The following is a 27,918-nucleotide window of genomic DNA, read 5'->3' on the forward strand; positions in this document are numbered from 1 at the left end:
GCTGGAAACTATTTGTTATCGAGGCTATAGGCGACCACTCTGTGGTGGTTTACCGATTAACACTATGACGGTAGCTTACCAACACTGGCAAAACACCATTTTAATTTAAACAGCGAACAGCGCCGTCGTCGCATACAAATCATATAGCCATGCAAAATAAATTACACAATGTACACGAGCCATGGTTGTGCCTCCGTATATGTATGTATATAGCTCCCACGCTCCGCCTACTGATACTTATGCAAGCCACTGTCATAATAATCTGCAGCCGTCGATTTTTGTACGCGCAGTGTCTGCGATTGCGACTCCGAAGAAGACGATGACTTGGCCAGAGCCAAGGTCAAGTGATGCTGCTGATCTGCTTGTTTGCCGGCTAAATGACCGTAGGCCATGTTAAAAAGCGCATCAGGATCACAAACGAACCTATACACATATCGCTCGCCGTTGACCTTCTGCATGATTCCTTTCTCGTAGTAATAGCGTAGACTCCGTGACAACTTGTCATAGTTCATTGCCGGTCGATTCTTCTGAATGCCCCAGCGACGTGCCACCTCCTCCGGTTCAATTAGCTTAAATTCCATGCCTCGACCTGTCCAGGCAATACAGCTGGAACTATGTGTCAACGAGTGTTAAGGAAAATTGCAAAGTGATGATTCATTAGTTACTTACCTGGTGGCGGGCTCGTCTAATAGTGCAACTAGGAACTGCCACAATTGCAGCGAACCACGACGTTGGCTGATGGTTTGTCCATTGCTGCTGGTGGAGATGGCATTGCTGGCATAGAACTGATCCAGCCGCAGTTCCGCATCACTCGACGTGGTCGAATCAACCACACTGGGACGCAATTGCGGAGGATAGGTGGAGGATATGGTGGCGTTGTAGGGACCACTGTCATACTTGAGATCCGATTCGCTACTTCCCGCTGTAGTGGGAGATATGTCTCGATAGACGGCGGTCAACGATTGTCCTTGTTGTGCTGTGGCTTGGTGGGCGTAATGCGTGGGCGTGGCATACACTGCCGAGCTAGATATAACAGCCGTGTGACTGAACTTGAAGGCGGAGGCAGCGTGCACAGGGGTCAACTGGGGATGTGCCTTCTGCTGATGTGTTGCATGCTGTGAGTGCTGCTGCTGATTGTGGGCATGAGCATGCAGAGCAGCCTGATGTTGCTGTTCCTCTTCATGTTGATGCTGCTGCTGCTGCTGTTGTTGCTGTTGTTGTTGCTGCTGCTGTTGTTGCTGTTGCTGCTGCTGTTGGTGTTGGTGAAGTTGAACAATGGCTGCAGTCGTTGTGGAATCGGCATGCTCTATCTTTGTGTTCTGCTGGTGGAAATGCTGCCCGGCCGACACTTCACTACAATAAGTTGCAGCTACCGCGGCTGCAGCAGCAGATGCTGGTTCTAGAAAGTAGGGAAATATAAATTTGGAAAGTTGAAAAAGTTCGAAGTAAGTAAGAATAATAGACTCAAGTTCACTTGGAATGCATTAAATAAACGTAAAACGAGTGAGAAAGCTACAGTCGAGTGTACTCGACTGTGAAATACCCGCTACCAATTTTGAATAAAAGCAAAATATTGCGGTATTATTTTCAATATATATTGCAAAAATACTAAAAATATACCAAATGGTTTGTGTGGTATATCGATATAGTACCACATTCAAAATATACCATAGACGGCACAATATACCAGATTGTCAGCCAAAGCAACTAAGTCCCCTAGTAAGTAGGCGTTTTTGCCCATACAAAATTATTTTTTTATAAACTCCAAAATATTTGCAGTTTATTCCACAAGTTTGATATTGTTATACCCGTTTCCAATAGGGTATTATTACTTTGTTTCGCTATTTGAGAAATACTTTTCTATAACGTAAAACTCCGTAGTACACCATTGATATACTAAATATATTTTGTGGTATCTTTTCCAAAAATGTATAGAATACTGTATTAAAAATGGGTAGCTGTATCTCACAGTCGAGCACACTCGACTGTAGCTTTCCAATTTGCTATGTGTGAAGGGGTTATAGTTATCGACAATATTCTGCATAAAGTTAATTAATTGATGAACACTCAAAAAACTACAAACCTACAGAAGAAGAACGAATTAGACAGAAGCTTAAAATGGTTAAAACAATCTAAAGAAATAGAAACAAGTTATACAGAAATACTCGAGTCTGCACAACTGCGAGGTATCCGTTACCTATTTTTAATAAAAGCAAAACAAAACTGTATTAAACTATACCAAAATTATATACCAACAAATACTAAAATATACCTAGCTTTATATTTTATTATGTTAATACCCGCTACCCATAGGATAGAATGGGTTCATAACTTTGTAAATTAATATACTACTTCATTCATAGGATTCAAAGTTAATGGGGGATCTCAACCAAAGCAACACATTGATTTGTTTATTCAGGAATCATAAAGACTTATTATTGTATGTGTCGAATATAGCGGATTTAAGATTTAGGTGTGCATTGTTGCGGCAGCTGACGTTGATCAAGAATATATGTTATAAATATACTTTATGATGGTGCCTTCTGTGTACATTTCTTGTCGTCACAAAATTCCTCTGGATATACAAATGTTTACTAAATTGAAGGCAACAATCACATGTAGTATAAAATGTAATATAGTTATACTAAATTATAAATCATCCAAAATAAAACATTATTTAAGCAAACCAATTTGTTTTATTCGGCAATATCCAATTGTAAGATGTGTAGTTCATTAGTGAGCATATGTCTTCCGTAGCCTTATGAACACATTTTAAACTTTAAGTGTCATATTTGACTTCACCTTCTGTGACAAACTTTTTTATAAATAGCTTTTCTTTTTGAATTTGAATACGATTACAAGTTATTCTATCTGTGCAAATATTCTTAGATATCAGAGACAAATTTTTGGCACACCTGTTTTACACATTCCAGTTTGAATATGAAATTGGAGAATCGTAATCGAAACACCAATTTTAGACTCAAAATATGTTGAATTGAAGTTGAAAATGTTAAATCTTAAAAGTTAATTAATCACTAGTATCGGGCAGTACAGAGTATTTGATAATGGAACGCTCTTAACATAACATACACATTGTTGTGTATGCCACCGTAAGTAGAATGATTTGCATATTGAGTGCTGAAATCTATCAATTTCGCAAAAAAAGAAAACCATAATTATTTTTATGAACCCATACAATACATGACTTTTTAAAATATTATAATATCTCTAATAAAGTTAAAAGAGTATTTAATGGATCGACTATGGTGGGTTAAATCTAGTAAAATAACAGTCTGTTCTTGCTTCACTAAATGGCCAAGGTATTTAGCAGGAATTAATTATTTAAACAACCCACACGCTTCGCACAGCGCCCTTGTAAACAATATGCTCAATATGCTGCAATTTAAGGGCAATGAACAGAGCAAACTCCAGACCCATCTCTTAACTTTGCCGCCCTTTCCCCACTTCAATGTTATTTCTCATCGACTCTGATTGCTCTTTTCATTAGATTGTCCGTTGTTGCAGATGATAATGATGTTGCTGGGTCAGGTTTCTCCTTGCTACACGCTCAAAATCACATCAGCAGGGCAACGCGACTCGACGCTGAAGGAATTAAAAATTCAAGAGATACCTCTGCATAATCCATGAGAAAGTGTCGACAAGTAAAAACATCATCGCCGATAATAGCAATCGTACGTCGAGAACCTGTTGGCTTCCAAAACGAAGCGCATAGCAGAGAGAGTGCTCACTGTGTTTATTTCCCAATGGTGCCACCCCTCAACCTAACCCTAACTGAATCTCACTCCCACTTCCATTCTCATTCCACCACCCACTGTGCACCCCAGTACTCAACTCCCTCGATCCACTCAGCGGATTGTGATTGAGTCGCTTGTTTGACTGCAAGCCTTCATCGTGCTTCATCCATCCATGGCCGGAGGCCAAGTATAAGTATCTTGCATCGCTGAACGCAGCTCTTCTTGAATTCAAATTCAATTCCATGCCCGTGCTACCAATTGGATTAGCGGTTACTAACACCGCGGATATTGTTATTGTAAATTATGTGCACGATTTCTTCGTTTCTATTTCTTTTATACCAAAAAAACGAATAAATTGACTTATTGGAATACACAACCGAAGCTAATGTTCTATAGTACAGCTAAGCCTGAAGCCGGCACAGGGTTTAACATAATTTTTATAAATGGTAACGTTACGACACAAGACTTTAATAATTTTTATTCATTTGCTTACCTTCGTCGCTCTTTTTAAGTATACCCGCGGGTGGCGATGCTGGAAATCTAACGACAGCATTTGGGGTAGCGTGAAAATATATTGAAAATACAAAAAGTTGATTGACTTTAAGTTAGCATGCAGCTGAAGCGTCCAGAGCAATCTACTTGTGGCTTGTCTTGTCAGCCACATTGACTACATACCTGTAGCAATATGGATGCGGCGGGTGAGCATGAGGAGCATGAGGGTGCGGATGTGGATGCGGATGCGGATGGGAGTGCGGGTGCGGGTGCGTCACAGCAGGTATTTCGAAGAAAGTTGATGTTCTTTCATGGCGCACGCCTTTGACATTCACTGCAGATCCAGAGGAGAAGCATTCGGAGGACAGACATCGTCGGCATAAGCGGCACAAAATGGAATGATTTTTAATGTGATTTTCAGTAGTAGTAAATGCTAGAGAGAGCTTTTTGCTTTTGTTACATAATATTTCGCATTAAGCCACACGCCGGGATATCTTTGAGGCCACAAATGAACCATGTCATATGCACATGGCAAGTGCTCCTAGTCCGACAAGTGGCAGACAATGCGAGTAGTAAAGGTAGATATAGAAATTATAATCATAGATGCCTTAAACCGGGGCTACAAACCGATTCACGCTCGTTTCGAGAGAATTTTTCTTTTCAATATATTCCGATACTTCAAGTTCTACAATGTTCTCACAATTTCTAAACCGAATGAAAAAAAGAGTTTCCAAAAACCACTTAACGAATCGATCCCAATCAAGATTTTAAGGTTTGCAGCTCAGCTTTAAGCTTTAATGAAATTTTAGTTAGCTGTTTCATTTCTTTAGCAGAAGTTGCTAACATCATGTGTTATAGAACATTCTCCTGCGAAATGTTTGTATGTAAAGTAAAAAGTTAAGCAAAACAAAACAAATGAAAAGCCTTGCGGCAAAATCATCCCATCTTCATGCCCATTCTAATCCAAAGAATTCCAAGAGAGAAAGAGAGAGAGGTAGAACTAATAATGGAAGTTAATAAACAAAAAGTGTAAATAGCGAAAACAAACACAACATTGTTGATGCACTGGTCGTGGAGCTGCATCCGGGCATGGACGTGAACATGGACTTGGTTGTGGATGTGGACGCTTACCATTGTACCTTGCGTTCAAGTAACCCTCCGTAGATGTGTCCAAGCCAAACTTGCCAATGGCAGCGGCCGCTGCCGCCGTCGGCGCTGGCGTTGTGTACATAACAAGCTCATCGGGCATCTGGTGATGGTGATGGTGGTGATGATGATGCGCTGCATACCAGGACGACTCACGAACAAGATCTGCCAAGACAAATAGTTAAACGTTGTCTCGATAGCGATCCGCCATGTAAGTCACCATTGCAAAAAGACCCACTGCCTCCGGATGCACTTGGCGTCGATCCACTCAGCAAAGCTCCGGCTCCAGCCCCGGCGGGAGAAGTGGTATTGCCAGCCATGGCCAGGCAGCACGGCGGAGATCTCTGGCCATGCATGGGCAATGGCAACGTGCAGATGGCCTCCATCAGCGTATGTCCCACATCTATCTCGCTGTAATTGTGAGTGTGACTGTGACATTTCTTGCGCTCTGGGTCGGAATTGTCGCAGCTGGAGGAGGATGAGGTCGAGGATGTGGCCTTGCCCACAGACGGCAGAGTTGACGTGACACAGGAAACGAGCGAATCTGTGGTTATGGTCGATGTATTCGGCGCCGCGTGATACAGTCCATGATGATGGTGATGTGCATGCCCATGATGATGCGAGTGTGGGAGGTGAGGATGGTGATCCAAATGCGACAGGGACTGCTGGAGCTGCTCCAGATGAGTCTTCGACTCGCCGTAGTCGACCTGTTACCAAAAAGGAAATGAAGCAAGACGCGGCAGGAAATTGTTATGAGTTTGTTTTTGGGTTTTCTCAGCCGGTTTTTGGCAAATCAATTGGCAATTCGTAATTTACGCATCATGGGTATGAGTCAAGACTAGCTTTAAGTGTCTGCAGCCTTAAAGCCACCTGCTGGGCAGGCAGCTCAAGAGCCCGCGGCGCTGGCCAGGCACTCCACACAAACAGGTTAAGGTTGCAGTTCTAATGTTCGTCACATTGACATACTCAAGTGTGAAGAAGTTGTGGCAATTAGCTTAACAGCTCGAAAGTGTGTGGTGTCAATTGACCATTGTTAGAATCCTGGCCAGTCCATTAAGTAATGAGCATTAGAGCTAGCCCAGGATTGTGTTTAACATTGCGATTGGGATTGAGCCCTCACTTTTGTCGTACAAAGACAATGGAAACCTGCACAATGGTTTATTGACACTTTTACACTTAATGAGCTAACTGAGGTCAACCGACTTTATGGACGATGACACATGTCTCTCTTTCCCCCTTTCCAATTGTCTCTTGACATTTTACTTTCTAGCTAGTCAGAGAAAGTGAACTACAAGGGAAAGCGATCTTCATTTGATCTTTTATTGATCTTACTAGGGGCGGTCTTTTTGTTTGCTTACGGACAACAATTGTTGTGCCAACTACAAGTTGCTAGTTACATCTTCTGTTAATTCGCAAATTTGCCATTCAGTGAGATGGCCACTTGACACTTAGAAATTGGCACAAAGCAAACGTTCCGCATCGTAGCCTTTGAGAATAGTGTGTTATCCTTAATTACCAACAAACACAATCATACCTATATAAATATATGTACAAATACACTTTTAGTTGATCAAAAACGAAATTTTCAACAAAAATTGTAACATTACGATATTAAACAATCTCAATTGTTTTAAGTAGTTTTGCAGTAAATAGTTCATTATAGCCAGATACGACAGTACATACGATACATGCATACATCAGACGAAAGTGCGATACTATATAGACGAGGGAGGGACTTTTGCAATGGGTTTTAACTTCATGCGGAAACGCAGAAAGCGGCAAGACTAATACATATGAACAAGAGCTAGAAAATACGCAGAACGTGCTGCGCAGAGTGCAGCTTTCTCTTAGCATTTACATGAATATCTAAAATGTGATCATTAAATTGACTCCAAAGATTATGTATATAATGTGGGCTACATTAACATTAAAATATGACATTACATTTTGCAATTGCAAAACGTTTCCGCCATATACAGATGTTACAAATTTAACGTACTCTTATAGCAGAATAATAAGGCTGCATTGCGTCGTGATGATAAAAATGCTGGTGACTTATAAGTGCACGCAAACAATTTGTTAAATCAAATTACCGACATTATTTACCGTAACCGTCAAGAGCAGCCAGCCAAGCGTTGCCACATCGCCCAAAGACACGCGACAAAAAACGGCTTAAATTATAGAAAAATTAACGATAATTTGTAACGGTGCAAAGCTGCTCGTCGACTTTGACTGGTGATCGCCATGCAATCGTCTAGTTTTTTCTTAATTGATGAATTGAACAAACACCTATGAACTTTGACCCACAATTTTACGACGCTTGTGCGCATTACGAAATGACGATCTGATGTCGATGCTTTGTTTGCTTTGCGTTTCCAACTTTGATCTACTTTGCAGCCAACAATCAACCAACAACCAACAGCAGCAGTCGCAACAGAAGACAATGATTTTCTTTTTGCTTTTGTGTTGGCTGTTTCCACGCTCATGTGCGTTGTTCGCCTGCTGGCGCTTGTTGTGGAAAACACTTTCACTGCACATGTTGAGGCAGTGACACGACTTCGGAATCGTCAACGTCACCATCGCCATCGCCATCGTCGTTGTCGTGAACTTCTTGTGGGCGCTGTTGCGGCTGTGTCTATGGAAGCGAGACCGAGCAAGTTTCTCGGTCTCGCATGCGTTGTCGTCGAAGCTTGGGGCCCATTTTCGGTTGAGACCTGAGCCAGTCTGGAGTGGTGCTTCTTCCGCGGACAGACTCCGTATTTCTTCAGCCAGCATGTTGGGAGCCAAACTCTGTGTGTTTCTACTTTGCGCCCTTCTCCGAGGTGAGTTCGTCAAGTCGTATTAATGAGCATTCATTTATGTTGCCATTTGCCTGCAGCTGTCTTCAGTCAGATGTACCAAGCTCCGCAGCGCTGCTCCAATCGTCTGGAGAATGCTCTTGAGCACATGCGTCGACGCAGTGTTCAGACCAAGAATTCACGTTCTATGTGGGAGCAGCCACTGCAAACACCGTATCAGCTGTATCACAACTTCTATGGGCAGCAAAGTGATCCTGAGGATGACTTCTACAACGTGGGCAGCAGTGCCAACTACGTACGCGGTTACTACGCTAAGAGCATCCGGCGTAGTGGACGCCATTATGCATTCAGCGGCTCCTCCAGAGGTGGCAGTGGGAGCGGCAACAGTGCTCTAGAGCTAGAGGATTTGCTGTCATCTCAGCAGTCGCATCAACCCTATCAGAATCGTCAACCACACAAACTGGCCATCTCGCGGGTTGAGGTTGAGGATCTGAAGGTGCGCGTGCCGCCGGCAAAAGCCGCGTCGCGGTGGGTTGAGATTGATAAGTGCAAGTTCAGCACTGAGAATTCAACGCTTGACACACGACTCATTTTCCCAGACTTGACACTCAGCGGCAAGGTGGTGCTGCAACCTACTGGTGGACGCTGCCACATGATATTGCGCATGAGACACGCTGGCATTGAGTTTCGCACTGTTCCACTGGGTTCCGCCTTGGCATCAGCGTCCTCAGCGTATGAGCAATCGCGAAGATTGGGCGCCGCCTCGGTTCGCACGGATTCGCACTTTGCCGAGCCTGGGTTTATATCCGTTTTTGCACACGGCTGCCAAGGACCGAGTGGGATTCGATTGCGTCAGAACTCAAAGCGACGCTTTGGCTACAGCGAAGGTGTTACCCCTGAAGTTGAATTGGGTGAACCACATGTTATAATGGGTACCTCTAAAAAGAATAAACAGCCAGCGTACGATATACGACTGGAGCACACAACTCAAAGGGATCACAGTCTGAATCTGGAAAGTAACGAGGGATTTCGAGATTCCAGCGAATTCTTTGATCCGAATGGGGACAATTTTTACCGACGCCGACAATTGGAGGGCAAGCGTCGACGACGGCGACGTAGAAATGTTATGGCGGACGATTACTCTTCCGATGAGATGCACTTCAATGGAGATGTATTAAATTTTCAGGATGACCAACTGCAGCAGCTTGTAGAGCCAGATGCTCGTGCTTTCGCCGACATATTCGGTAATGGAGGAGGAGGAGGAGGCAATCATGAGGAACTTGTAGGCGACGCAATGTCCAATGAGCTAGAGAAGCTATTTTCAATGGGAGTGCGTGGACTGCTGACCACTTACATGCAACGGGCCCTTCAGCCAGCGATCAAGGAGACGCTCATGGAGAACATGGGCTATACGCTTAGCTATGGCTGAAGTCGACTCTTAAATATACGTAGTATTTTCAGAGCAAATGTATTAAAGCTTTAAGTATTTAACCATTCGAACTTCATTTTCACTTGATTCAGCTACTTATTTTGAAAGAATTCTTACCAATTTAGCGGTATCCATTTTGTGGCTCAAAATGCACACTCGAGTAAACCTTACACGCTGTTCGCTTCTTTTTCTATTGTAAAATTTTTCAGTAATAGGATTTCACCTTGCTTCCGTGCATCAATAATTTTGAATTATTAATCACAACGTCGGACTCTCTTGTCGCTGTCGGCGATCGTCGCCGCATTCCGTGCAACGTTTTTGAAGTACTCGTGGCAACTGTTGGCACTCCTGAAATTCATAGGATGCGATGAACATTCAGCATGATTTATGTCCTGGTGTGTTTATGGGGGTTGATGGACAGTCTGCAATGATGCTGTGACACAAAGCGCAGTCGCAGAACGCCCCCTTGATTGTCATTGGTGGGCCACTTATGGGTGTATTCGCCAATAGGATTCATTGATTATTATTTTGGCAATTACCAAAAAAAAATTAAGCTAACTTATTTACATTGTTAGTAATGTAATGGAAAGTGTAGTGAGCGAAAAAAAATAGTTTTACAATCATTGACAAAAGCAAATTATTACATATTTATTAAAATTAAATTCCTCACCCATAGCACCACAACCCATTATCATTCCTAACACAAATAATTTATTATTTGTATTCGAAATTCAGTGGCCTCACAAAACTGGAGGAAAATACGTAATTTTAAAAAAAGGTCGTCATTTTTTTTCAAACTTAGCGCCAAAAAACGCCAGTGTGTGCATGCCAAGGTAGGAGGTAGGTGTTGCCACATAGTTGAAATCAATTTATTGTCGATTAAACAACATATTCAGCGCAGCCGAAATACTAAAAAATACCAGAATTGATTATTGTTCAGTATATGCCTTGCTTTGACTTACTTTATTTTTTCGCCGCAAAAGAGTATGTGACTTGAGGTCACACTGAATGTATTACCAACATCAACAATAGTGAACAGGGTGGGTGTGAGTGACTAAAAATCAACAACAAATATTAATAGATCTAAGTTGAGAGCGCTCTTCACCACCGTGAACGTTAGATATATTTCATCATAATCGAATCATTTCTGTCGGGCACCGTCTTATGCAAAATGTGCGAAACGAATGATAAGAGCAAAATGATAACACGGTAACTCGATCAGGTGGTGGAAGTTGTGTGTATGTTCGCATTATATAATTACAATGACAATTGTAAACATATGGCCATGGCCTCCAGATGATCCCAAAGCCATTGCCGCCGTGTGAACAATAATAGCATTATTAAAACAACGAAATAAAAAATAAGACAAAGAAGTGACAGTGAATAATTACAAAATAATATGCACATATTCGAGCATTAACCTTGGGAGCAGAAAAGTACTTACATACATATATATGTATATAGTATATTATTTTTGTTATTCCAGATAGTCTTACATCTTCATTGCACTTAGGATACTTATATTTCAGGAGTCATTTTGGTCGGCAGAACAGTCGTTGTTGGACCATGATGCTGTAAGTAATTAAGGCGCTACGATTCTGCTTACTGGAGAAAGGAATTAAAGGCGATTTCAAGATCCCTCACAGACTGGCCGCGCATGCAAAAACCACAGCTCGGCGAGCGCACGGTCTCCGACAGCTGTTCAAGATACAGCTAACATAATGTCGAACAGTACCGGCGTGAGCGTGATGGCCAATGGCGAAGGCACCGGCACAGGCAAGGCCAAGGATAGAGGAGGGGCAGGAGCAATAGGAGGGAAAAATGATGCTTATATACGCACAATCGAATGGGACATGATGAACAAGACCAAGTTCTTTCCACTGTCCATGCTAAGCTCATTTTCCGTACGATGCTGTCTATTCCCGCTGACTGTTATCAAGACACAACTTCAGGTCCAGCACAAGAGCGATATCTACAAGGGAATGATCGATTGTGCAATGAAAATCTATCGATCCGAGGGTGTTCCTGGTCTATATCGCGGTTTCTGGATATCATCAGTTCAAATCGTATCTGGAGTCTTTTACATCAGCACATACGAAGGTGTTCGACACATTCTGAATGATCTTGGAGCTGGGCATCGTGTTAAAGCTTTAATTGGCGGTGGTTGTGCATCGCTGGTGGGTCAGACCATAATTGTTCCTTTTGACGTGATATCTCAGCATGCTATGGTGCTTGGGATGTCAGCGCATGCCGGCTCGAAAGCAGACATAAATCCACTTGGTATTAAATCATGGCCTGGACGTAGTCGCTTGCATGTATCGATGGACATTGGACGCGAGATAATGCGGAGAGATGGATTACGCGGCTTCTACAGAGGTTACACTGCCAGCCTGATGGCATACGTTCCCAACTCTGCAATGTGGTGGGCATTCTATCATTTGTATCAAGGTGGGTCTAACTAATTCGACACTATGCAATCCGTCCACTTTACGAAACTGAATTCTCAACTTCTAGATGAATTGTGTCGCATCTGTCCAATATGGGTCTCTCATTTATTCATACAATGCGTGGCTGGCAGCTTGGGTGGCTTTACCACAACCATTCTAACTAATCCATTGGATATAGTACGAGCACGTCTGCAGGTAACAGCAACCTTTACTTACTGTGTTTAACATTTCACAAAATGCATTGTCTATATGCTTCCATTGGCAGGTTCACCGTCTGGACTCTATGAGCGTTGCCTTTCGCGAATTGTGGCATGAGGAGAAGCTGAATTGCTTCTTTAAAGGATTGTCCGCACGCCTGGTGCAGTCAGCGGCTTTCTCATTTAGCATTATTCTGGGATACGAAACCATCAAGCGAATTGCTGTCGATGAGCAATACAAACACTTGATACGGTGGTAATGACGGACCGCACAATTGAAAACCTAAATGAAATCCTAACTGCATTTACGCAACATACTAAGGAACCACCAGAGATATATTGCCGAGCCAGCTGGATAGCGCTGGAGGGATGAAAAGCGGGCTTCACCTTTGTAAATAACAGACGAAATGGATAGCAACAAGCACAGGTTATTAGATTAATTCTAAATCGTCATTTTTGTTTAGAGAAATAAAATGTTTCTTAAAAATAGAATTATAAAAAAATTCACAATGTTTTGACGTTTATCGTTTATGATTAATGCAATTCGACTTAAACGTATCGATGGTGTTAAATAACGAAATTTATTTTGTTACTAGTGAATTTTTACATTTATAACCTAACGACAGAAGAGGCAAAAACTAAAGCAGAAATTAATATAGCACATGTATACTCAAATGAATTCTTGTACATTATATATTTTATATTTAAGTATGTAATTGATGATGATGTTGATAATAATGTTATAAAAATACCATTATACTATAAACGCCAAAAATTAACTTGCTAATGCTTGTATGTACTTACCTATCGAGTCCTTTTTGTCAGCACTGGGCACTTCTTATTGGATGTACTATGTGTGTTCTTTGATTGAAAACTAGTTTTAGCATGCATTGTGTAATAAAGTACAAACAATAATTTATAAGAATTTTTGGCACTACGAAGAATGTTCTTTTTGTGCGGGGAATTGATACATTAGCTTCTAATCGATTATTGCATTTTTGTTATTGTTAGATCAACTCAAGAACTTGAAGTAGGCCCTTTCAAGAGAAAGTTCATATATCAATATGTGCTATAAGGTGAACTTGCATTTCCATTAACTCTTTTAATTAAAGGAATAAACGATTTACTTTATTGATTCAGCAGGGAAATCACCATCACACATTGAAAACTTAGAAGACTACAATGTACAGTATTTAAAATGCAAGTGGAATTTATGAATATTAACAAAAAACAAAACAACTTAAGAAAGCATCTTGCGAATCATATAGTTTAGAATTCCGCCATTCTGGTAATATGTAATATCGACCTCCGTGTCGAAACGTAAGGTAGTCTCAAAAACGGTGCCATCGGCCTGGTTAAAATTTCATTAATGAAGTATTATTATAATCAAAGCAATACTAAATACTTACTTCGACTTGAATTTTCTGGCCTGGCTTCAAGCCGCTCTCTGGCAAAGATATGTTGTACAGCTCACGACCATTCAATTTGAGAGTTTCCGCGTTCTGACCAGGCAGGAATTGCAAGGGAATAATACCCATACCGACCAAATTGGAACGATGAATGCGTTCATATGATTCGGCAATAACTGCCTTCACCCCCAGAAGGAATGGACCCTTAGCAGCCCAATCGCGGGAGCTGCCACTACCGTAATCCTTTCCGACCACCAACACCAATGGAGTGCCATCTCCACGGTAGCGCTCGGCGGCATCGAAGATGTCCAGCTCTTCTTGGCTGGGTATGTGCAGAGTGCGAGGTCCGGTCTTAGAAACAAGCTTATTCACCAAACGAATGTTTGCAAATGTGCCGCGTGCCATGATGGCATCATTGCCACGTCGTGAGCCGTAGGAATTGAAGTCTCGAGGAGTCAAATTGCGTCCAGAGAGGAAACGGGCAGCTGGCGAGTTTCTGGCAATAGAACCAGCTGGTGAGATGTGGTCTGTGGTTACAGAGTCACCCAAAAACAAAAGACAACGTGCGTTTTCAATGCTCTGCAGTTTGGGCAAAGTGCGAGTCATATTCTCAAAGAATGGCGGACGCTTGATATATGTGGAATCAGCACTCCATGGGTACAACTTGCCATCGGACACCTCAAGGGTTTGCCAATCCTGTGAGCCCAATTCGATTTTACCTATTTGTATGATAAATAAGTTCCATTATTTTTGTTTTTTATATGGTTTTGGCTGTTATACTCACTGTAGACTTCCTGGAACATGGCAGGAATAACATGCTTATTCTCCACTTCTTGGATTTCCGTACGAGATGGCCAAATGTCACGAAGGAAAACGTTCTTGCCATTCGCATCTACGCCCAGTGGCTCCGTCTCAAAGTCAATATCGACGCGTCCAGCAATGGCATAAGCAATTACCAGCAAGGGACTCGCCAGATAATTAGCCCGAGTGTTGGGATGAATACGACCCTCGAAATTGCGATTGCCGGATAATACGCCAGCACACACCAAACCATTCTTTTCGATGGTGTTTACGACATTCTCCTCGAGGGGTCCAGAGTTTCCAATGCAAGTCATGCAACCGTAGCCAACAATGTCAAAGCCTAGCTTTTCCAAATATGGAATGACACCAGACTCTTTGAGGTAGTAGGTGACGACACCAGACCCTGGCGACAGTGATGTCTTGATGTACGGTAAAATGCTGAGACCCTTTTCGACAGCGTTCTTAGCCAAAAGACCAGCTCCCAGCATCACCGAGGGATTTGATGTGTTGGTGCAAGATGTGATTGCCGCAATGACCACGGAGCCGTGCTGAAGTTTGTAGGTTTTGCCATCATCCCACTGAAACTCTCCGCTGGCCGTTAAAGCCTCTGGCGCAATAGCGAATCCCTTGAAGCCGACCTAAAGTGTGGCAACAACATAAAGCGATTACATTTTCAGCATAAACGGCAGCCAGTTTGAACGTCCAATGACCCCACAATGGTCGAATGGTAAATTGTAGGTCAGTTTGTTTTGCGGAAGCGGCCACTGCCGCATGAGGCCCCATCGCTGAGTCAAATCCAAATCAATCAGACCCAGGCCTGTGTTCAGAATTCGACAAAGTCCAAGCGAGTGCAATAAATTCTATAGCGCTTTATAGTCTTTTTTAGAAATTCGGCAAAAAATATCGAGTGTGCTAGAAAGCAAAGCGCATTCTCAGCAATTTGTTGGCATTAACCAAAAGCGATCAGCCAACGCCACCATCACCGCCAACGATAGCGTTGGAAACCTGATGCGCTGGCAGCGGCCATTGAACGCAACGTAGCTTATAAGAGCTGCCTGAACAAGAACCAGGTTTCAGTTCAAAGTGTTACGTGGTGCAGTCTCAACCAAGTATAAGTCAATTATAAAGCGATTTTCATTTGTTGATCTAACTTTGAAGGCAGAGCACCAAGGAAACAAATCAAAATTTATATTGAGTTATCTAAGGAAATAGTAGCCGTGATTTTACATTTCAAATATTCTTACATATCACAGTTGCTGTTTCTTTTAGATAGCTCTTTTTGTAAGCAGCTTAACATAGAGCTAACAATATACGGTTCCGCCGAGTTTTGTTATATGTGTTTTCGATTTCAATTTATGGGATATACTAAGTTCAGTTTTGTCGAATATGCAAGCATCACTGGGCTTTGTTTATCTCATAAGAGCGAAATTTGTTCAACTTACCGGGCTGGACAGACAGGACTTGAAGTCTTCGGGCATATTCGAAACGGAGACTCGATCGTGTGGTCTCTTGGGTCCCGAAACAGAGGTAACCACGGTCGACAAGTCCAAGGTGATGCTCTAAAAAGAAAGATGTCATATAAATATTAAAAAGTTTTTTTATATTGAGCACTGTTCAGAGAGAGTACCTGTGTAAACTTCGGATCTTGAGCCTCCTCAGAGTAGTTGCGCAATTGTTGAGTGGCCTTCAAGTACTCCCGAATAATGTCGATTTTCTTCTCAGACCGATCTGTAAGACAGTTGGAGGACATAGATTTAAGTCATCTTATTTTCTTAATACACGTACTTGTCTTCTTCATGTATCCGAGTGTGTTCTCATCAATGGGGAAGTAGCCAACTGTGGCGCCATATTCGGGACACATGTTACTAATCGTGGCACGATCGGCAATGCTCAGTTCAGCCACACCAGGTCCATAGAACTCGACGAATTTGCCAACAACACCCAGTTGTCGCAGGTGCTTGGTGATGGTCAGCACCAAATCCGTGGATGTGGCCAATGAGCTGAGTTTGCCCACCAGTTTGTAGCCAATAACTTCAGGTAAAAGCATCGATATGGATTGGCCAAGCATCACAGCTTCAGCCTCAATGCCACCTACACCCCAGCCCAGTACGCCTAAGCCGTTGATCATAGTGGTGTGGGAATCAGTACCAACAACACTATCGGGATACAGTATCTTGCTCCCATCGGTAGAATCGTTCTCGAAGACGACGCGGGCAAGGTACTCCAAGTTCACTTGATGGACAATGCCTGAGCCAGGTGGCACAATGAGCATGTTGTTGAAGGCACGAGCTCCCCACTGCAGAGTATAAACTGATAAATCCATAGATGAGAGCATATAATTGAATTTACCTTGAGGAAAGTGAAGCGCTCCTTGTTACGTTCAAATTCGAGGTTTTGGTTCTTGGTCAGAGCATCGGGCGTGCGGGCAAAGTCCACTTGCACCGAGTGATCAATGACCAAGTCGGCGGGGCAAATGGGATTGATTTTTTCGGGATTACCTCCCAAATCCAGGACAGCATCTCGCATCGCAGCAAAGTCGACAACGGCAGGAACGCCTGTGAAATCCTATTTGACAAATATAATTTAATAAGTATGATGTGTTCTAGGTGTTCCGGTGAGTAGAGAGAAGTACCTGCAGAATAACACGGGCTGGTTTGAAGGACACTTCTACATCATTGGAGCCCTGCTTCAAGCCCGGCGTCCAGCCGAGTATGCTTTGAACGTCCTTCTCTAGAATATGGAAGTTGTCGCAATTGCGAACCGCCGACTCCAATAGCACACGGATGGAGAAGGGAAGCTGATCTGTAATCAAATGTGAGGCGTTATGGTAAAAAATATATATATAGTGATAGATAACAGATAGTGACTAATAATCAGCGATGGCGGGATTACGTTATTAGAGTAGCAAATGAATTCCATTCAAGGTGAGCGATAACTGACTGTTATTTGTACTTGGTCTGTCTATAACAGGAACACGTGCCGTACTTAAATAATATTCCGAAGCACTAAAGATGCATGGGTCAAATGAAAGAGAGTCCCTGAAAGAGGGGCCTGTGAAACACAAGTGTTTTTGTGTGGTTTTTAAAGCATCACACCATTAAGTTGCTCGAAACTAGCAATTTCAATTTGTCTTGCTCACTCATGCTGATAACTACATGTCTACATAATACAAAAGCTTGATTATCGTACAATATACGAGTGCTTTTTTCTAGGCACCTCTTATCAATATACACACGTCGACGTCGTCGTGTGCCTGACCCGCCCAGACGAGCCTTGCTTGAGTTGAATTAAGCAATGTGATAACTTTCGCTTTCCACTAAGCGCGTATGGCATGTTTTAGAAAGCTGCCGCATGTTGTTAGGTAAATCAAATCAGCAGCTGCCCAATGACACTACTTAAACTTGCAAATTCGCTCGCCAGAAAGGTACATATGTACTACAATATTGTATCAGATTCTGAGGTCAAATTTCAACTCATCGCAGGTGCGTTTAGCTGCATACACACCCCTCTGCTCAGTGGCTTCCCTGCTAATTTTTTCTTTAAACGCGTACGTACATACATATGTGTATGTATAGAAAAATGTATATCAGGTTTAGCACTCACCATATTTGCTGTCAATGGACGCAAGATCAAAGTACTTGTAGACAGTGCCATCCTTAATGAAGGATTTTTCAAATTGGGCAAACGGATTTTCGCCTGTAATTATAAGAATTTATTTGGCACTTATGTAAGAGTAAACAGGACTAGCTTAATTAGCTTAAATGTCACTTACCTGACATTATTGCGCTTTCTGAAGACAAATTTAACCTGAACTATGAGCGTTTACGTTGTGAAATGAGCAAGACTTTGTGATCTTATTTTTTGTGGAAGTGGAGAATCATCGATGAATTAGCGATGCATCGATATTTCAATGCTTTTGATATGGTATTTTAATCGTAGTTGATGTTTAGCAAAAACTTTAAAATTAATTTTCCAATTTCAATTATTTACTGGGAACTTTAAAATGTTGTTATATTATATGTATATATATAAAAAATAGTTGTTTTCAAGTAATAAATATATTTTTACAAATGCTCATTTCATGCATTTGTTGATTCGATATTTCAGCCAGTAACAGAAAATATGTACATTATAAAATAATGTATAAACCATTTTTTTCAAATGAAAATTATTTATTATTTATTATTATTAACTTACATTTACAATAAAAATTATTGTTTTCAAATGCACATCTCTTGCACTTGTTGATTCGATAACGATTACCCATATCAATCGGCAACCGCTCATCACCAATGAACGTTTTTATCAACAAGCGCACGTTGTTTTCGTATTGATAATTTCAATTGCAGTTCACAAATTCAATAAACAACTATGGGTAAATCCGATACAGAAGAAGTCGCTAAGGACAAATTGCGCTTGATGAAATGCAAGTTCAATCCGCTTTCTCGCTGCGACGGCTCAGTGATGTACAGCCAAGGTTAGTTTTCTTAAGATGTCATTGTGCTCGAATGCCGGCTGATTGCACTCTTTCTTATTGCACAGGTGCTACAGTGGTCATCGCTGCTGTGATGGGGCCTATTGAGGTGAAGACGCAGAGTCTAAGCATCGAGTGTAGCTACTTGGAGTGCAATTATCGTCCCAAGGCCGGCTTGCCGCAGGTGAAAGAACGCATACGTGAGGCGGCCATTCGAGATGTGTTGGAACTTGCGCTACTAAGCGAGATATATCCTCGCTCAAAGATGTCTGTACAGATTCAGGAACTAGAGGATCGTGGCAGCGTAAGCTTTGTAAATATAACAGCTATAGAGTTGCATATAACAATTTTATTATAGATAGACGCGTGTGCTTTAAATGCAGCTTGCCTATCAATGTTGATTGGCGGCTTGCCTTTGAAATACAGCTTTGCTGCGGTGCACTGTATTATAAATGAGGAGGGAGAGTTTATCGTGGACCCAGAACTGAGTGAAACAGTGCATCAACAAGCCAGCTTCACATTCGCTTTTGACTCGGTCGATGGAAATTTATTATTGGTGCAAACAAAGGGTTCCTTCAAGATTGCTCAATTCAATGATATCGAATGTATTTGTCGAGCCGCCAGTGCGGACATATTTGCCTTCTATCGTAGTAATATTGGCAAATACCACGGCAGAAGTGATGATGTACTGTCAGCGACGAGTAAGGAAGCCACCATGGAAATGTGATGTACAAAGATTAGGTTTCAATAAAGTAATTAAATCATTTTTATTGAACTTGCTTTAATCTGGTTTTGCTACTGTTGTGGTAATCGCAAATGCTGCTGTAGCGTAGCGGAATACCTTTCAGAACTTGGGAGTTTGAGTCCACAACTTTGGCGACTACAAAATCACCTACATTGATGTCCTTAAGCTGCCCACTGTTCTGTGTCAATGGCAAAGCTGTTGCCGGCACAATAACTTTGATGTTGGCGTCGTTGCGCCCAAACCAATAGTTGTCGGAACGTTTGCTTTTGCCCTCAACTAAGATGAGCTGTTCCCGACCCTCAAAGTGTCTGTGCAATTTTGTGGCACCTTCTCGGAATGCCTCTACCATGCGTTTTAACCTGGCCGTCTTTACCTCGGATGGAACATCGTCCACGTACCGTCTATGCGCCGTTGTTTTCTCGCGCATGCTGTAGGCAAACAGAAACGCCACATTGTAGCGTACACTGCGGATCAACGAAATTGTGTCTTCAAACTCGTCCTCCGTTTCGCCGCAGAAGCCGCAAATGAAATCACTTGAAAGGCCCACATCTGGCAGTATGCCACGAATATGTTCCACTAGCTGCATGTAAGCTTCCCGAGTGTAGCCGCGTCGCATTCTGGTCAGCACCGAAGTGCTACCAGATTGGGCAGGCAAATGCAACTGTTTGCAGACATTGGGATAATCTCGAATGATGTGAAGTACATCATCGGAGAAATCCTTCGGATGTGGCGATGTGAAACGTATCCGCATTTCCGGAACAGCCTCGGCAACATTTTGCAGCAGCGTTGAGAATGGCAGTCCACCAGTTTTAGGTTTATAAACAGTGCTAAACCCAGGCACCACGTTATTATCAATTTTTCCTGCAGGTTCGCCACTTCTGTCTCTATAGGAGTTAACATTTTGTCCAAGCAGAGTCACTTCCTTGACTCCCTGTTGCTGGAGGTTCTTGACCTCGCGTACGATCGACGTGAGAGGACGGGAACGTTCGCGACCACGTGTAAAAGGCACGATGCAGTAGGAGCACATGTTATCACATCCGCGCATAATTGAGGCAAAAGCTGTTGGGGATTCGGAGTTTAGCCGCACCGGCATCACATCTGCATATGTCTCCTCTAAAGAGAGCAGCACATTGATTGCCGCATTGTCATAGTGTCGAGCTACAGCTAGCAGTCTTGGTAAATCCTTATAGCTATCGGGACCCGCAATGACATCGACACATTGCTCCTGCTCGATAAGTTTCTCCTTCAATCGCTCTGCCATACAACCCAAAAGTGTTAATTGTAGCGGTCTTTTGTGTCCTCGCCGATCTTTGAGCGCCCGTAGATGCTTCAAACGGTTCCAGATCTTTTTCTCAGCGCCATCACGCACAGCACAGGTGATCAGCATTATCACATCAGCGTCAGCCACATCCTTACTACGTTGATAGTCATGCTCTTGCAACAAGCTCCACACAACTTCAGTGTCGTTTGAGTTCATCTGGCAGCCGTAGATTTCAAAGTACACCTTTCTGCCATGACCATTGTAATCTATAGCATTCAAATAAGGTATATTATTGCTGGTATCTGAAATCTCGTTGTCCTCAATCAGTCGTTGTTTGGGCCTCACAGTAAAGAAATCCTTCAGTCCAGGACCGCGTTCGACTCGCTCCACGAAAGTTTCACGTGCAGTGGATTTGTTTACTTTAAGTTCAGAAGCGGTTACTGGGGCGGCTGATGCAGTTATAATATTTGTATGGTTTCGCCATTGCTGGCGTAGACATCCATTTACCATTTGCCATCTTAGTTTCATGACAATTTGGTAACCAAATTAAGCAGTCAATTATTGTGTTGTTTCAAAATTATGTCACTGCCAGTATGACCGCAATGTATACATAGTATTTTACATAAAAGAATATACCAAAATATACCAGTACCAGAATTGGCTGAAAACGATTAGAAAATTTTTTCTTGATACCTATTTAAAAAACCGAATCTGCTTGAATAATTTGTTTGTTAAACCTTGAACAGCTGATTATTTCACTTACAATTTTTAGCACCTTATTCCCTATTTAGATCAAGTGCACCAATAATGCGATTCTATGATAAAAGAGATTTCGGGTCCAAGTTGTCTTCTCGGAAGTTCTGCAAATTGGTAAGTTATTTTTAAACACTTCCACTTTAGGCCTCCTCAAAGCTCTATTTTGCCACATTTTGCAAAAATTTCACTTATCTGCCATTTCATCAAAACGTTTATGATCTTAAAAAAAATTGAGCCTTCTTGATTTCGTTTTTTTATTATTTAACTGTATAAACTATTCTTATTCATTTTAAAAAATTCGTCCATTGCTGCCTCTTATCTGGCGAATCAATAATTAAATAAGGGAAAACGTAATTGCATTTAAATTTATTGATTTCAATTCTATGAATAAAATTAACATTTTGTGATTATACTGAAAAAATTAAAATGGTAATGTTAATGTTAATGGGCGAATGCCTATAAAGTTAAATAGTATAAAAATTTAAATTGCTCCCATGCAAAATAATCCCCTAAAACATCTAAATTTATTGCGGCCTGCTCCCAATGTTCGAAATTCGAAAGCGCCTGCCCAGCGGTTGTTGTCATGGTTTGTTGGTTAGACATTTTGTGGTTGGGACACGGTTGCCATTCCAAAAAAATTTTTTGTACCAAAATTTTGAAAAAATGTACCAATTTTAGCAAAAATTTACCAAATATTTTTCACGAAAGATTTTTTGCATTTCACAAATTGTGATTTACCAATTTACCAATTGTAGCAAAAATATACCACACGAAATAACTGTTTACGTAGTGGGCCTTACATTGGCGCATACATATTTTCTCAATTATCCTGTCAATTGTCATCGCAAATCGACTGTATGCGATATTTACCAGTGTTAGTCATGGATCAATTTCTAACTGATACAAAATTTGTGTCTGGTGGAACAGAGCCATTTGTTAAAATAATATATGTGAACATAAAATTTTATGAAAAATTTAAATAAAATTAAAACAGGCATATAAAAAATGTACCAAAATGTAAAAAAGTTATCCAATGTACCAACGCTTAAAAAATGTACCAGTTTTTGTACATTTGTACCAAAAGTGGCAACCGTGGTTAGGGACCAGACTGTCGTTGACTTTCGTTCAATGTGAATTGCACCCAAGTGGACAATAATTTCCGAAATATTTATTCGTTAAGTGAACCAGCTGTTGATAAAAGCTGTAGAAACGATTCGTGACAGCTAGATGTCGCAGTCAACTTAGGTCACTTTTTAATAGTCCATAATTTAGACACAAGATGGCGTTGTAGAAACAAAAAACGAAGTGAATGTAGTACACCCAACGGACGCTAAATTGATCTAAACCATTAGTACAATTATAATCTGATAGATGACGTTTTTAATTCATGTGGCATTAATAGTTCATAGAAATGTACTATTCGACTCCGTCCCATGCTCGGCTCGCTTTTACAAATGATGAAATCTAGCTAAAAATTGCGTACATGCATCTAACAGGGTAAAAAGGAATACTCGACAAAACTATTGCACTTCTTGCAAGCGTAGTTGTCTTTCTTCTCGACAAAATTGTCGAACAAAAATTACTTGCACTAACCATTGGCTGTTGCATTGGTCGCAAAATTCTACATGCAGCATATACACCATTTGTACATACATATATAGTATATAAACGCACATACGAAAGTACTGCGTAACGAAATGCACCCACTAACAACAACCACAAATAAAAAAGATGCATTCTTCGTTGTTCTGCAGTTAATCTGTGACGTTGCGCGTCCGATGTTCGAAATTCGAAGCCACCAAGTTCTCAGCGGTTGTTGTCATCGCTTGGCGTGCCAAAAATTATGTTTTCAGTGAAAACTTTTCACGCATTTTCTTTGGATAGTAAGGAAATGCTAATAGTATCGAAGTTCTGATTCCTTGCACTCACACATGAACATAATTTCCTATTTGTGCCAACTTTTCTTTTGTAAAGCGCTGTTCCCAGATAAATAGTGTTTATTCTGTGCAACTCCATAAAAAAACGGCCGTAAAAATGTTTGCGATGTTTCGATTCGCAGTTCCCAGCATAATAATAATTTTGTGTATCGATACTCCGATACTGGAATGTACTATATGTGGATGTCAAATTTGCACAGACAAAAAAATATTCTGCACTGATATCGGTAAAATTAGCACAAACATATAGATGGACAATTAAATATAAAAGGAAGTGCGTGAGGCGTTTTCTCGTGAAGAAAAATAGCATTATTTAAAATTGTGGAGTCGAAGGACTGCATATGAAATTTAAAATCAAAAAAATATTGCAACCAAGTTCGAATAAAATGTCTTTTGGATATTGTTGCTTCTCGACTGTTGACGGTGATCAAGAATTTATATACTTTATAGGGTTAGAGATGCCCCCCTTCTGCCTGTTACATAGATTTCCCTGTGGGTGGCGAGTATAATTAAGTTTGTCGAAATAGAAATGTACGCAACGGAAAAATAGCGATCTCTTCGAATAAGCGTCAAAATCTCAGTGGTTTCAGTCATGTCCTCAGTATACAATATAGACCTATGAGCATGTTGAGGTCTCTATCCCTCACGAGTTTATTATCGAAATTTTATGTGTTCTGCTGATTCCGTGATAAATTGTATCACTTTCCAAAGTTATTGAAATCTAAAATCTGATCTGCATAATTTGTATATGCTTTGGGATACTCAAATTAAGCAATATAAGTTTTGAGAAAATAACAGTTTTTGTTTAAGCGCTGTTCTCAGATGACCAAAATTTTGAACGTGCGGAAAAGCAAAGTATTTCGCAGGTTCCAGAAATTTTATAGTGCCCGTTTTTGGCTACCGTTATGACCGAAAATCTAGAACGGAAATGGTAAGAATAAAAATGTATGGACCCACCGCTCAAATAAATGCAATTATTAAACAAAAACTCCCAAGCACATATTATTGCATTTGGTTGCAAAGTTCTTTTGATTTTAAATTTCACATATAGTCTTGCGACTTCATAATATTATCTCTTCTCTTCTGCGGACCGAAATGTTGCACGGAAAAATTTTGCAAGGACGTTTTTCTATATGGAGTTGTACGGAAAACACGATTTCGCGTATCTGGGAACAGCGCTTTACTAATTATCAAACATTTTTATTGTTAAGCTTATATAATAATCATCGGATATGAACTTGAATGGCCAATGTTTTAAGTAGACCAATGCAAAGTGAAGGTGTTATATCTATATAATTGTATTCTTATTGGCATGCAATGGATTCTAAGTCAGAGATAGTTATCAGCCTATTATCTGCTTGTATGAACACATTTTAATGTGAATATAATGCAGTGTAATGGATTCTTGGTGATTTTTTTATTGTCAATAAATATACATCTTAAGTGACCGCACATTTGGAGGTTACCCAGTCTTTAGCCTCATTATAAGCTTATCGTGGTCGACTTAATAATGCAAACAGGTGATAAGGAGGCAAGAGGATGCTGCTTGATGATGCAGGTTCGATGTTGTTGAGGATTGATACAACTTGCGTCTGTTTGACCCAAGCCAACCCGAGTTCGTTGACGTTTTGTTTTTGGGGGCCAATAACTAAATATTTTGCAGTGACTTCCAGTAAGCTACATATATTGCATTATAGTTCCCCTATGTGTGGGTGGGGACAGGTGGCGAGACGTTGGAACACTTGCAAGCAGAAATATTTTAATGAAAATAAAATGAAAATTCCACTTTTGGCCAAAAGAATTTCGTAATTACAGCGAAAAAATTCGGTAATTAAATTCATGAAGTTTTTGGCTCTGCGCAGCGAAGCGTTTCGCCATTTTCGCTAGAGCCCCATAGCTACAGAGACTCAGAATCCCAAAATCCCAAATTGTTGTAAGTGGGTTCCTTCAATGTGTGACTGTGCGTGCGTGTTTGTATTTGTGTTTCTGTGAGTGTGTTTGTGTTCTGACCGCCTTGTTGATTAAACATTTTCATGTATTTTGTCGGCACTTTTCCGCTAAAGTTATTTTCGCATGAGTTTCGTTTCTGGCCGCTATAAATCTTTGAGCCGAAGTTTCGCAGCTCCACTTCGATGGCAGCGCAATGAAGGAGAGTGGATGGTTCGCAGTGGCCTCAAGTGGAGCCAAGAAGCTTATGTCGTCATGCCAACGATTCACTAAAGATTCATTTAAGCAATACGCGTAAATTTTAAAAAGCTCAATAATTCTGTTTTCCTTCTGTGTATATTGAAGCATATTTATCGAGATTATACTTGAGCAATTAATCCGACAATACTAAGCTTAAGCACGCTCTAGATGTGTTCAGCAATTTCCAATCACTTTTTCACAATTGAATTGCGAATAAACTACAGTATCTCTTAACGAAATACTGGATAATAATTTTGGACTTATTCCTTCGATGTGCGATATCTCTGCCGGCCAACTAACTAACGTACCAACTGACTACTTCTACTTTTTTTCTTGTCCTTTAACTGACTCGTTCTTTTCAATCTTCAGCCGAAAAGGGCATCTAAAGTTTGCTTACAGATTTCCATTTTTATTCTTTTTGAAAAGCCATTTGGGGGAGAAGAGGGTGTTGCCCTGTTGCGGCGCAGAGCACGGTGTTAACGGCACATCTGAGAGTAATTCCCTACCCAAAACAAAGAAACGCCACAAAAAAGTAACCCAATGTTAATAGAAAATGGTTCGTTATCATTGTCGTCATGGTCGCTGTCGTTAAATTGAAATTGTCGCGCAAATAAAAATTTGCATATTTGAGCATTGATTTTGTTTTCTCTTCTTCATCGCTTTATCCCCCATCGGCGGAACACTTTTAGTACGCGCGTCGTATGAGTAATTTATGAATGCAGTATATAAATTTAGCAAAATCGGCAAATTAATTGCAGATCAGTGCATAAAGAACTTGATAGCTATGCTCAGGCAGCAAACTAAACGCTAGATATTGAGAATGAAAGACAGAGATCAAAAGAGTGAGCCGATGCTACACTGAGGCCTCATTACTAGCTGCCAGTTCCAGTTGTTGTCTATAGTAAATCCTGATGCTGTCACAATAAAATCCACTCAAGCTAAGCATACGTCAGCGATGGTGGGAATGAGAACGAGAACGAAGTCAAGACCAAAGGACGAAACTCATTCTAGCCTTCAGTTGAGTCCGGGTCCAAGGCAAGCAGCAGAAATTTATGCGCTGGTCAGTATGAGCATGAAAAAAACGATGTCCTGTCAGTCTCCTCGAAGGCGCAGAGTGTAATACAATACGGCTCATTGATTTATTTACGAGCTCGACTGATGTTGCACAGCCTATATTGTTGCTGCAAAAGTGGGCGTGGCTGAAAATACACTGTAAGACTCAATCGAACTACGTACTACTAAAAGCAAAAAATATTAAACGAACAATTCATAGAGATTATTATTATTTGTCTCAGATAAATAGCATGCTATAATTAATAACTGAATTAAACTAATCAACATTTAAATTAAGTAAACATAACGTAATACTAAACACTGAAAATATATTTTTATTACATAATACACAACACTAAAGAATGAGGAAATATCCATAAGAGAGGGATGTTAGAATTAACAAGGTAAGTGTAGAAGTAAATAATGAACATATCAACCTTCTACACGTATCTTGTTGTGAGCAGTTTATACAAATTACAATATTCTGTCTAAATTGAACTTGTTAATTTTGGAGCAATTTTGTTTGTTACGAACTTGTAGCATTCATGGCATTGGTTTCTGACAAGTGTTTCTTTTCTTGTTTATTGCTTCCATTGGGCTGCATAAAATGTACTCGGCTTGACTTAGTTTCGAGAATTGTGTATTGTGAAAACATCATTCAATTCACTGAATAGAATTGTGCGCTCATTTTTGCTCAGTGAACTAGGTCGTTTATTAGAATTTTATCCCAGCGTTGTTTATCACTCAATTTTCTTTGTCGTTCTTTCGTTTGATAATTTTTGCACACATTTCTATACATGCAAACCAAGGGGTAGAGGGATATTTTAATTTTGTGCCTATAGGAGATGTGTGTAACACACAGAAGGAGGCATCTCCGATCCCATGAAGTATATGTGTATATTCTTGATCAGTGTCAACAGCCAATTAGATGCAGCCATATCTGTCCGTCTGACTGTCTGTATGTCTGCATGTCCGTCTGTCTGTATTAAACACCGAATCTCGGAGACTATAAGAGATATATTTATATTTTT

At 40.9% G+C, this 27,918-nt stretch overlaps 6 protein-coding genes across 8 annotated transcripts; 3 read left to right on the forward strand and 3 right to left on the reverse strand.

The window, feature by feature from the left end:
* Positions 1 to 16: 16 nt before the first annotated feature.
* Positions 17 to 9,770, reverse strand: LOC132786424 (ETV5-related protein Ets96B). Its single transcript, XM_060792945.1, has 7 exons — positions 9,738 to 9,770; positions 5,614 to 6,100; positions 5,379 to 5,558; positions 4,431 to 4,581; positions 4,249 to 4,295; positions 670 to 1,399; positions 17 to 612 (listed from the first exon to the last, which is right to left on the reverse strand). Exons 1-7 carry the CDS (start codon positions 9,753 to 9,755, stop codon positions 228 to 230), a joined length of 1,998 nt encoding a protein of 665 aa, XP_060648928.1. The 5' UTR covers positions 9,756 to 9,770; the 3' UTR covers positions 17 to 227.
* Positions 7,960 to 9,675, forward strand: LOC132785771 (uncharacterized). Its single transcript, XM_060792044.1, has 2 exons — positions 7,960 to 8,215; positions 8,272 to 9,675. Exons 1-2 carry the CDS (start codon positions 8,167 to 8,169, stop codon positions 9,618 to 9,620), a joined length of 1,398 nt encoding a protein of 465 aa, XP_060648027.1. The 5' UTR covers positions 7,960 to 8,166; the 3' UTR covers positions 9,621 to 9,675.
* An 824-nt stretch (positions 9,771 to 10,594) lies between the features above and the next one.
* On the forward strand, positions 10,595 to 13,194 carry LOC132784036 (solute carrier family 25 member 44). Of its 3 annotated transcripts, none has more exons than XM_060789408.1 (4): positions 10,595 to 10,660; positions 11,107 to 12,068; positions 12,135 to 12,262; positions 12,333 to 13,194. In XM_060789408.1, exons 2-4 carry the CDS (start codon positions 11,342 to 11,344, stop codon positions 12,522 to 12,524), a joined length of 1,047 nt encoding a protein of 348 aa, XP_060645391.1. In that variant the 5' UTR covers positions 10,595 to 10,660; positions 11,107 to 11,341; the 3' UTR covers positions 12,525 to 13,194. The 3 variants fall into 3 exon arrangements, with proteins under 3 accessions (XP_060645391.1, XP_060645389.1, XP_060645392.1); XM_060789406.1 differs by lacking the exon at positions 10,595 to 10,660 and adding an exon at positions 10,815 to 10,829; XM_060789409.1 differs by lacking the exon at positions 10,595 to 10,660 and having other exon boundaries at positions 11,099 to 12,068.
* A 172-nt stretch (positions 13,195 to 13,366) lies between these two features.
* LOC132784034 (cytoplasmic aconitate hydratase) lies at positions 13,367 to 18,354 on the reverse strand. The gene is made up of 10 exons (XM_060789404.1): positions 18,247 to 18,354; positions 18,078 to 18,170; positions 17,107 to 17,276; positions 16,824 to 17,039; positions 16,260 to 16,770; positions 16,102 to 16,202; positions 15,917 to 16,033; positions 14,458 to 15,112; positions 13,674 to 14,392; positions 13,367 to 13,615 (listed from the first exon to the last, which is right to left on the reverse strand). The coding sequence occupies exons 1-10, from the start codon at positions 18,251 to 18,253 to the stop codon at positions 13,505 to 13,507; spliced, it is 2,700 nt and encodes an 899-aa protein (XP_060645387.1). The 5' UTR covers positions 18,254 to 18,354; the 3' UTR covers positions 13,367 to 13,504.
* A 356-nt stretch (positions 18,355 to 18,710) lies between these two features.
* Positions 18,711 to 19,723, forward strand: LOC132784037 (exosome complex component RRP46). Its single transcript, XM_060789410.1, has 3 exons — positions 18,711 to 18,951; positions 19,017 to 19,252; positions 19,307 to 19,723. Exons 1-3 carry the CDS (start codon positions 18,846 to 18,848, stop codon positions 19,673 to 19,675), a joined length of 711 nt encoding a protein of 236 aa, XP_060645393.1. The 5' UTR covers positions 18,711 to 18,845; the 3' UTR covers positions 19,676 to 19,723.
* LOC132784035 (CDK5RAP1-like protein) lies at positions 19,716 to 21,553 on the reverse strand. The gene has a single exon (XM_060789405.1). The coding sequence runs from the start codon at positions 21,480 to 21,482 to the stop codon at positions 19,716 to 19,718; it is 1,767 nt and encodes a 588-aa protein (XP_060645388.1). The 5' UTR covers positions 21,483 to 21,553.
* Between the last annotated feature and the right edge of the window lie 6,365 nt (positions 21,554 to 27,918).

The sequence above is a fragment of the Drosophila nasuta genome, chromosome 2R (assembly GCF_023558535.2).
Source record: "Drosophila nasuta strain 15112-1781.00 chromosome 2R, ASM2355853v1, whole genome shotgun sequence".
In the NCBI taxonomy this organism is placed as follows: Eukaryota; Metazoa; Arthropoda; class Insecta; order Diptera; family Drosophilidae; genus Drosophila; species Drosophila nasuta.

Excerpts from the sequence above, each read along its gene's own strand:
- LOC132784035 (XM_060789405.1), bottom strand. The coding sequence starts at position 21,482 with ATGAAACTAAGATGGCAAATGGTAAATGGATGTCTACGCCAGCAATGG.
- LOC132784034 (XM_060789404.1), bottom strand. Across the intron at positions 17,040-17,106 it reads CAGCCCGTGTTATTCTGCAG|GATTTCACAGGCGTTCCTGC; the intron begins GTACTTCTCTCT and ends TTTGTCAAATAG. Across the intron at positions 14,393-14,457 it reads CATGTTCCAGGAAGTCTACA|GTAAAATCGAATTGGGCTCA; the intron begins GTGAGTATAACA and ends TCATACAAATAG.
- LOC132784036 (XM_060789408.1), top strand. The coding sequence starts at position 11,342 with ATGTCGAACAGTACCGGCGTGAGCGTGATGGCCAATGGCGAAGGCACC. Across the intron at positions 12,069-12,134 it reads ATTCTATCATTTGTATCAAG|ATGAATTGTGTCGCATCTGT; the intron begins GTGGGTCTAACT and ends CTCAACTTCTAG. Across the intron at positions 12,263-12,332 it reads TAGTACGAGCACGTCTGCAG|GTTCACCGTCTGGACTCTAT; the intron begins GTAACAGCAACC and ends TTCCATTGGCAG.
- LOC132784037 (XM_060789410.1), top strand. The coding sequence starts at position 18,846 with ATGGGTAAATCCGATACAGAAGAAGTCGCTAAGGACAAATTGCGCTTG. Across the intron at positions 18,952-19,016 it reads CTCAGTGATGTACAGCCAAG|GTGCTACAGTGGTCATCGCT; the intron begins GTTAGTTTTCTT and ends CTTATTGCACAG. Across the intron at positions 19,253-19,306 it reads AACTAGAGGATCGTGGCAGC|ATAGACGCGTGTGCTTTAAA; the intron begins GTAAGCTTTGTA and ends ATTTTATTATAG.
- LOC132786424 (XM_060792945.1), bottom strand. Across the intron at positions 5,559-5,613 it reads CAGTGGGTCTTTTTGCAATG|ATCTTGTTCGTGAGTCGTCC; the intron begins GTGACTTACATG and ends TTGTCTTGGCAG. Across the intron at positions 613-669 it reads TTAGACGAGCCCGCCACCAG|TTCCAGCTGTATTGCCTGGA; the intron begins GTAAGTAACTAA and ends GTTGACACATAG.
- LOC132785771 (XM_060792044.1), top strand. The coding sequence starts at position 8,167 with ATGTTGGGAGCCAAACTCTGTGTGTTTCTACTTTGCGCCCTTCTCCGA. Across the intron at positions 8,216-8,271 it reads ACTTTGCGCCCTTCTCCGAG|CTGTCTTCAGTCAGATGTAC; the intron begins GTGAGTTCGTCA and ends ATTTGCCTGCAG.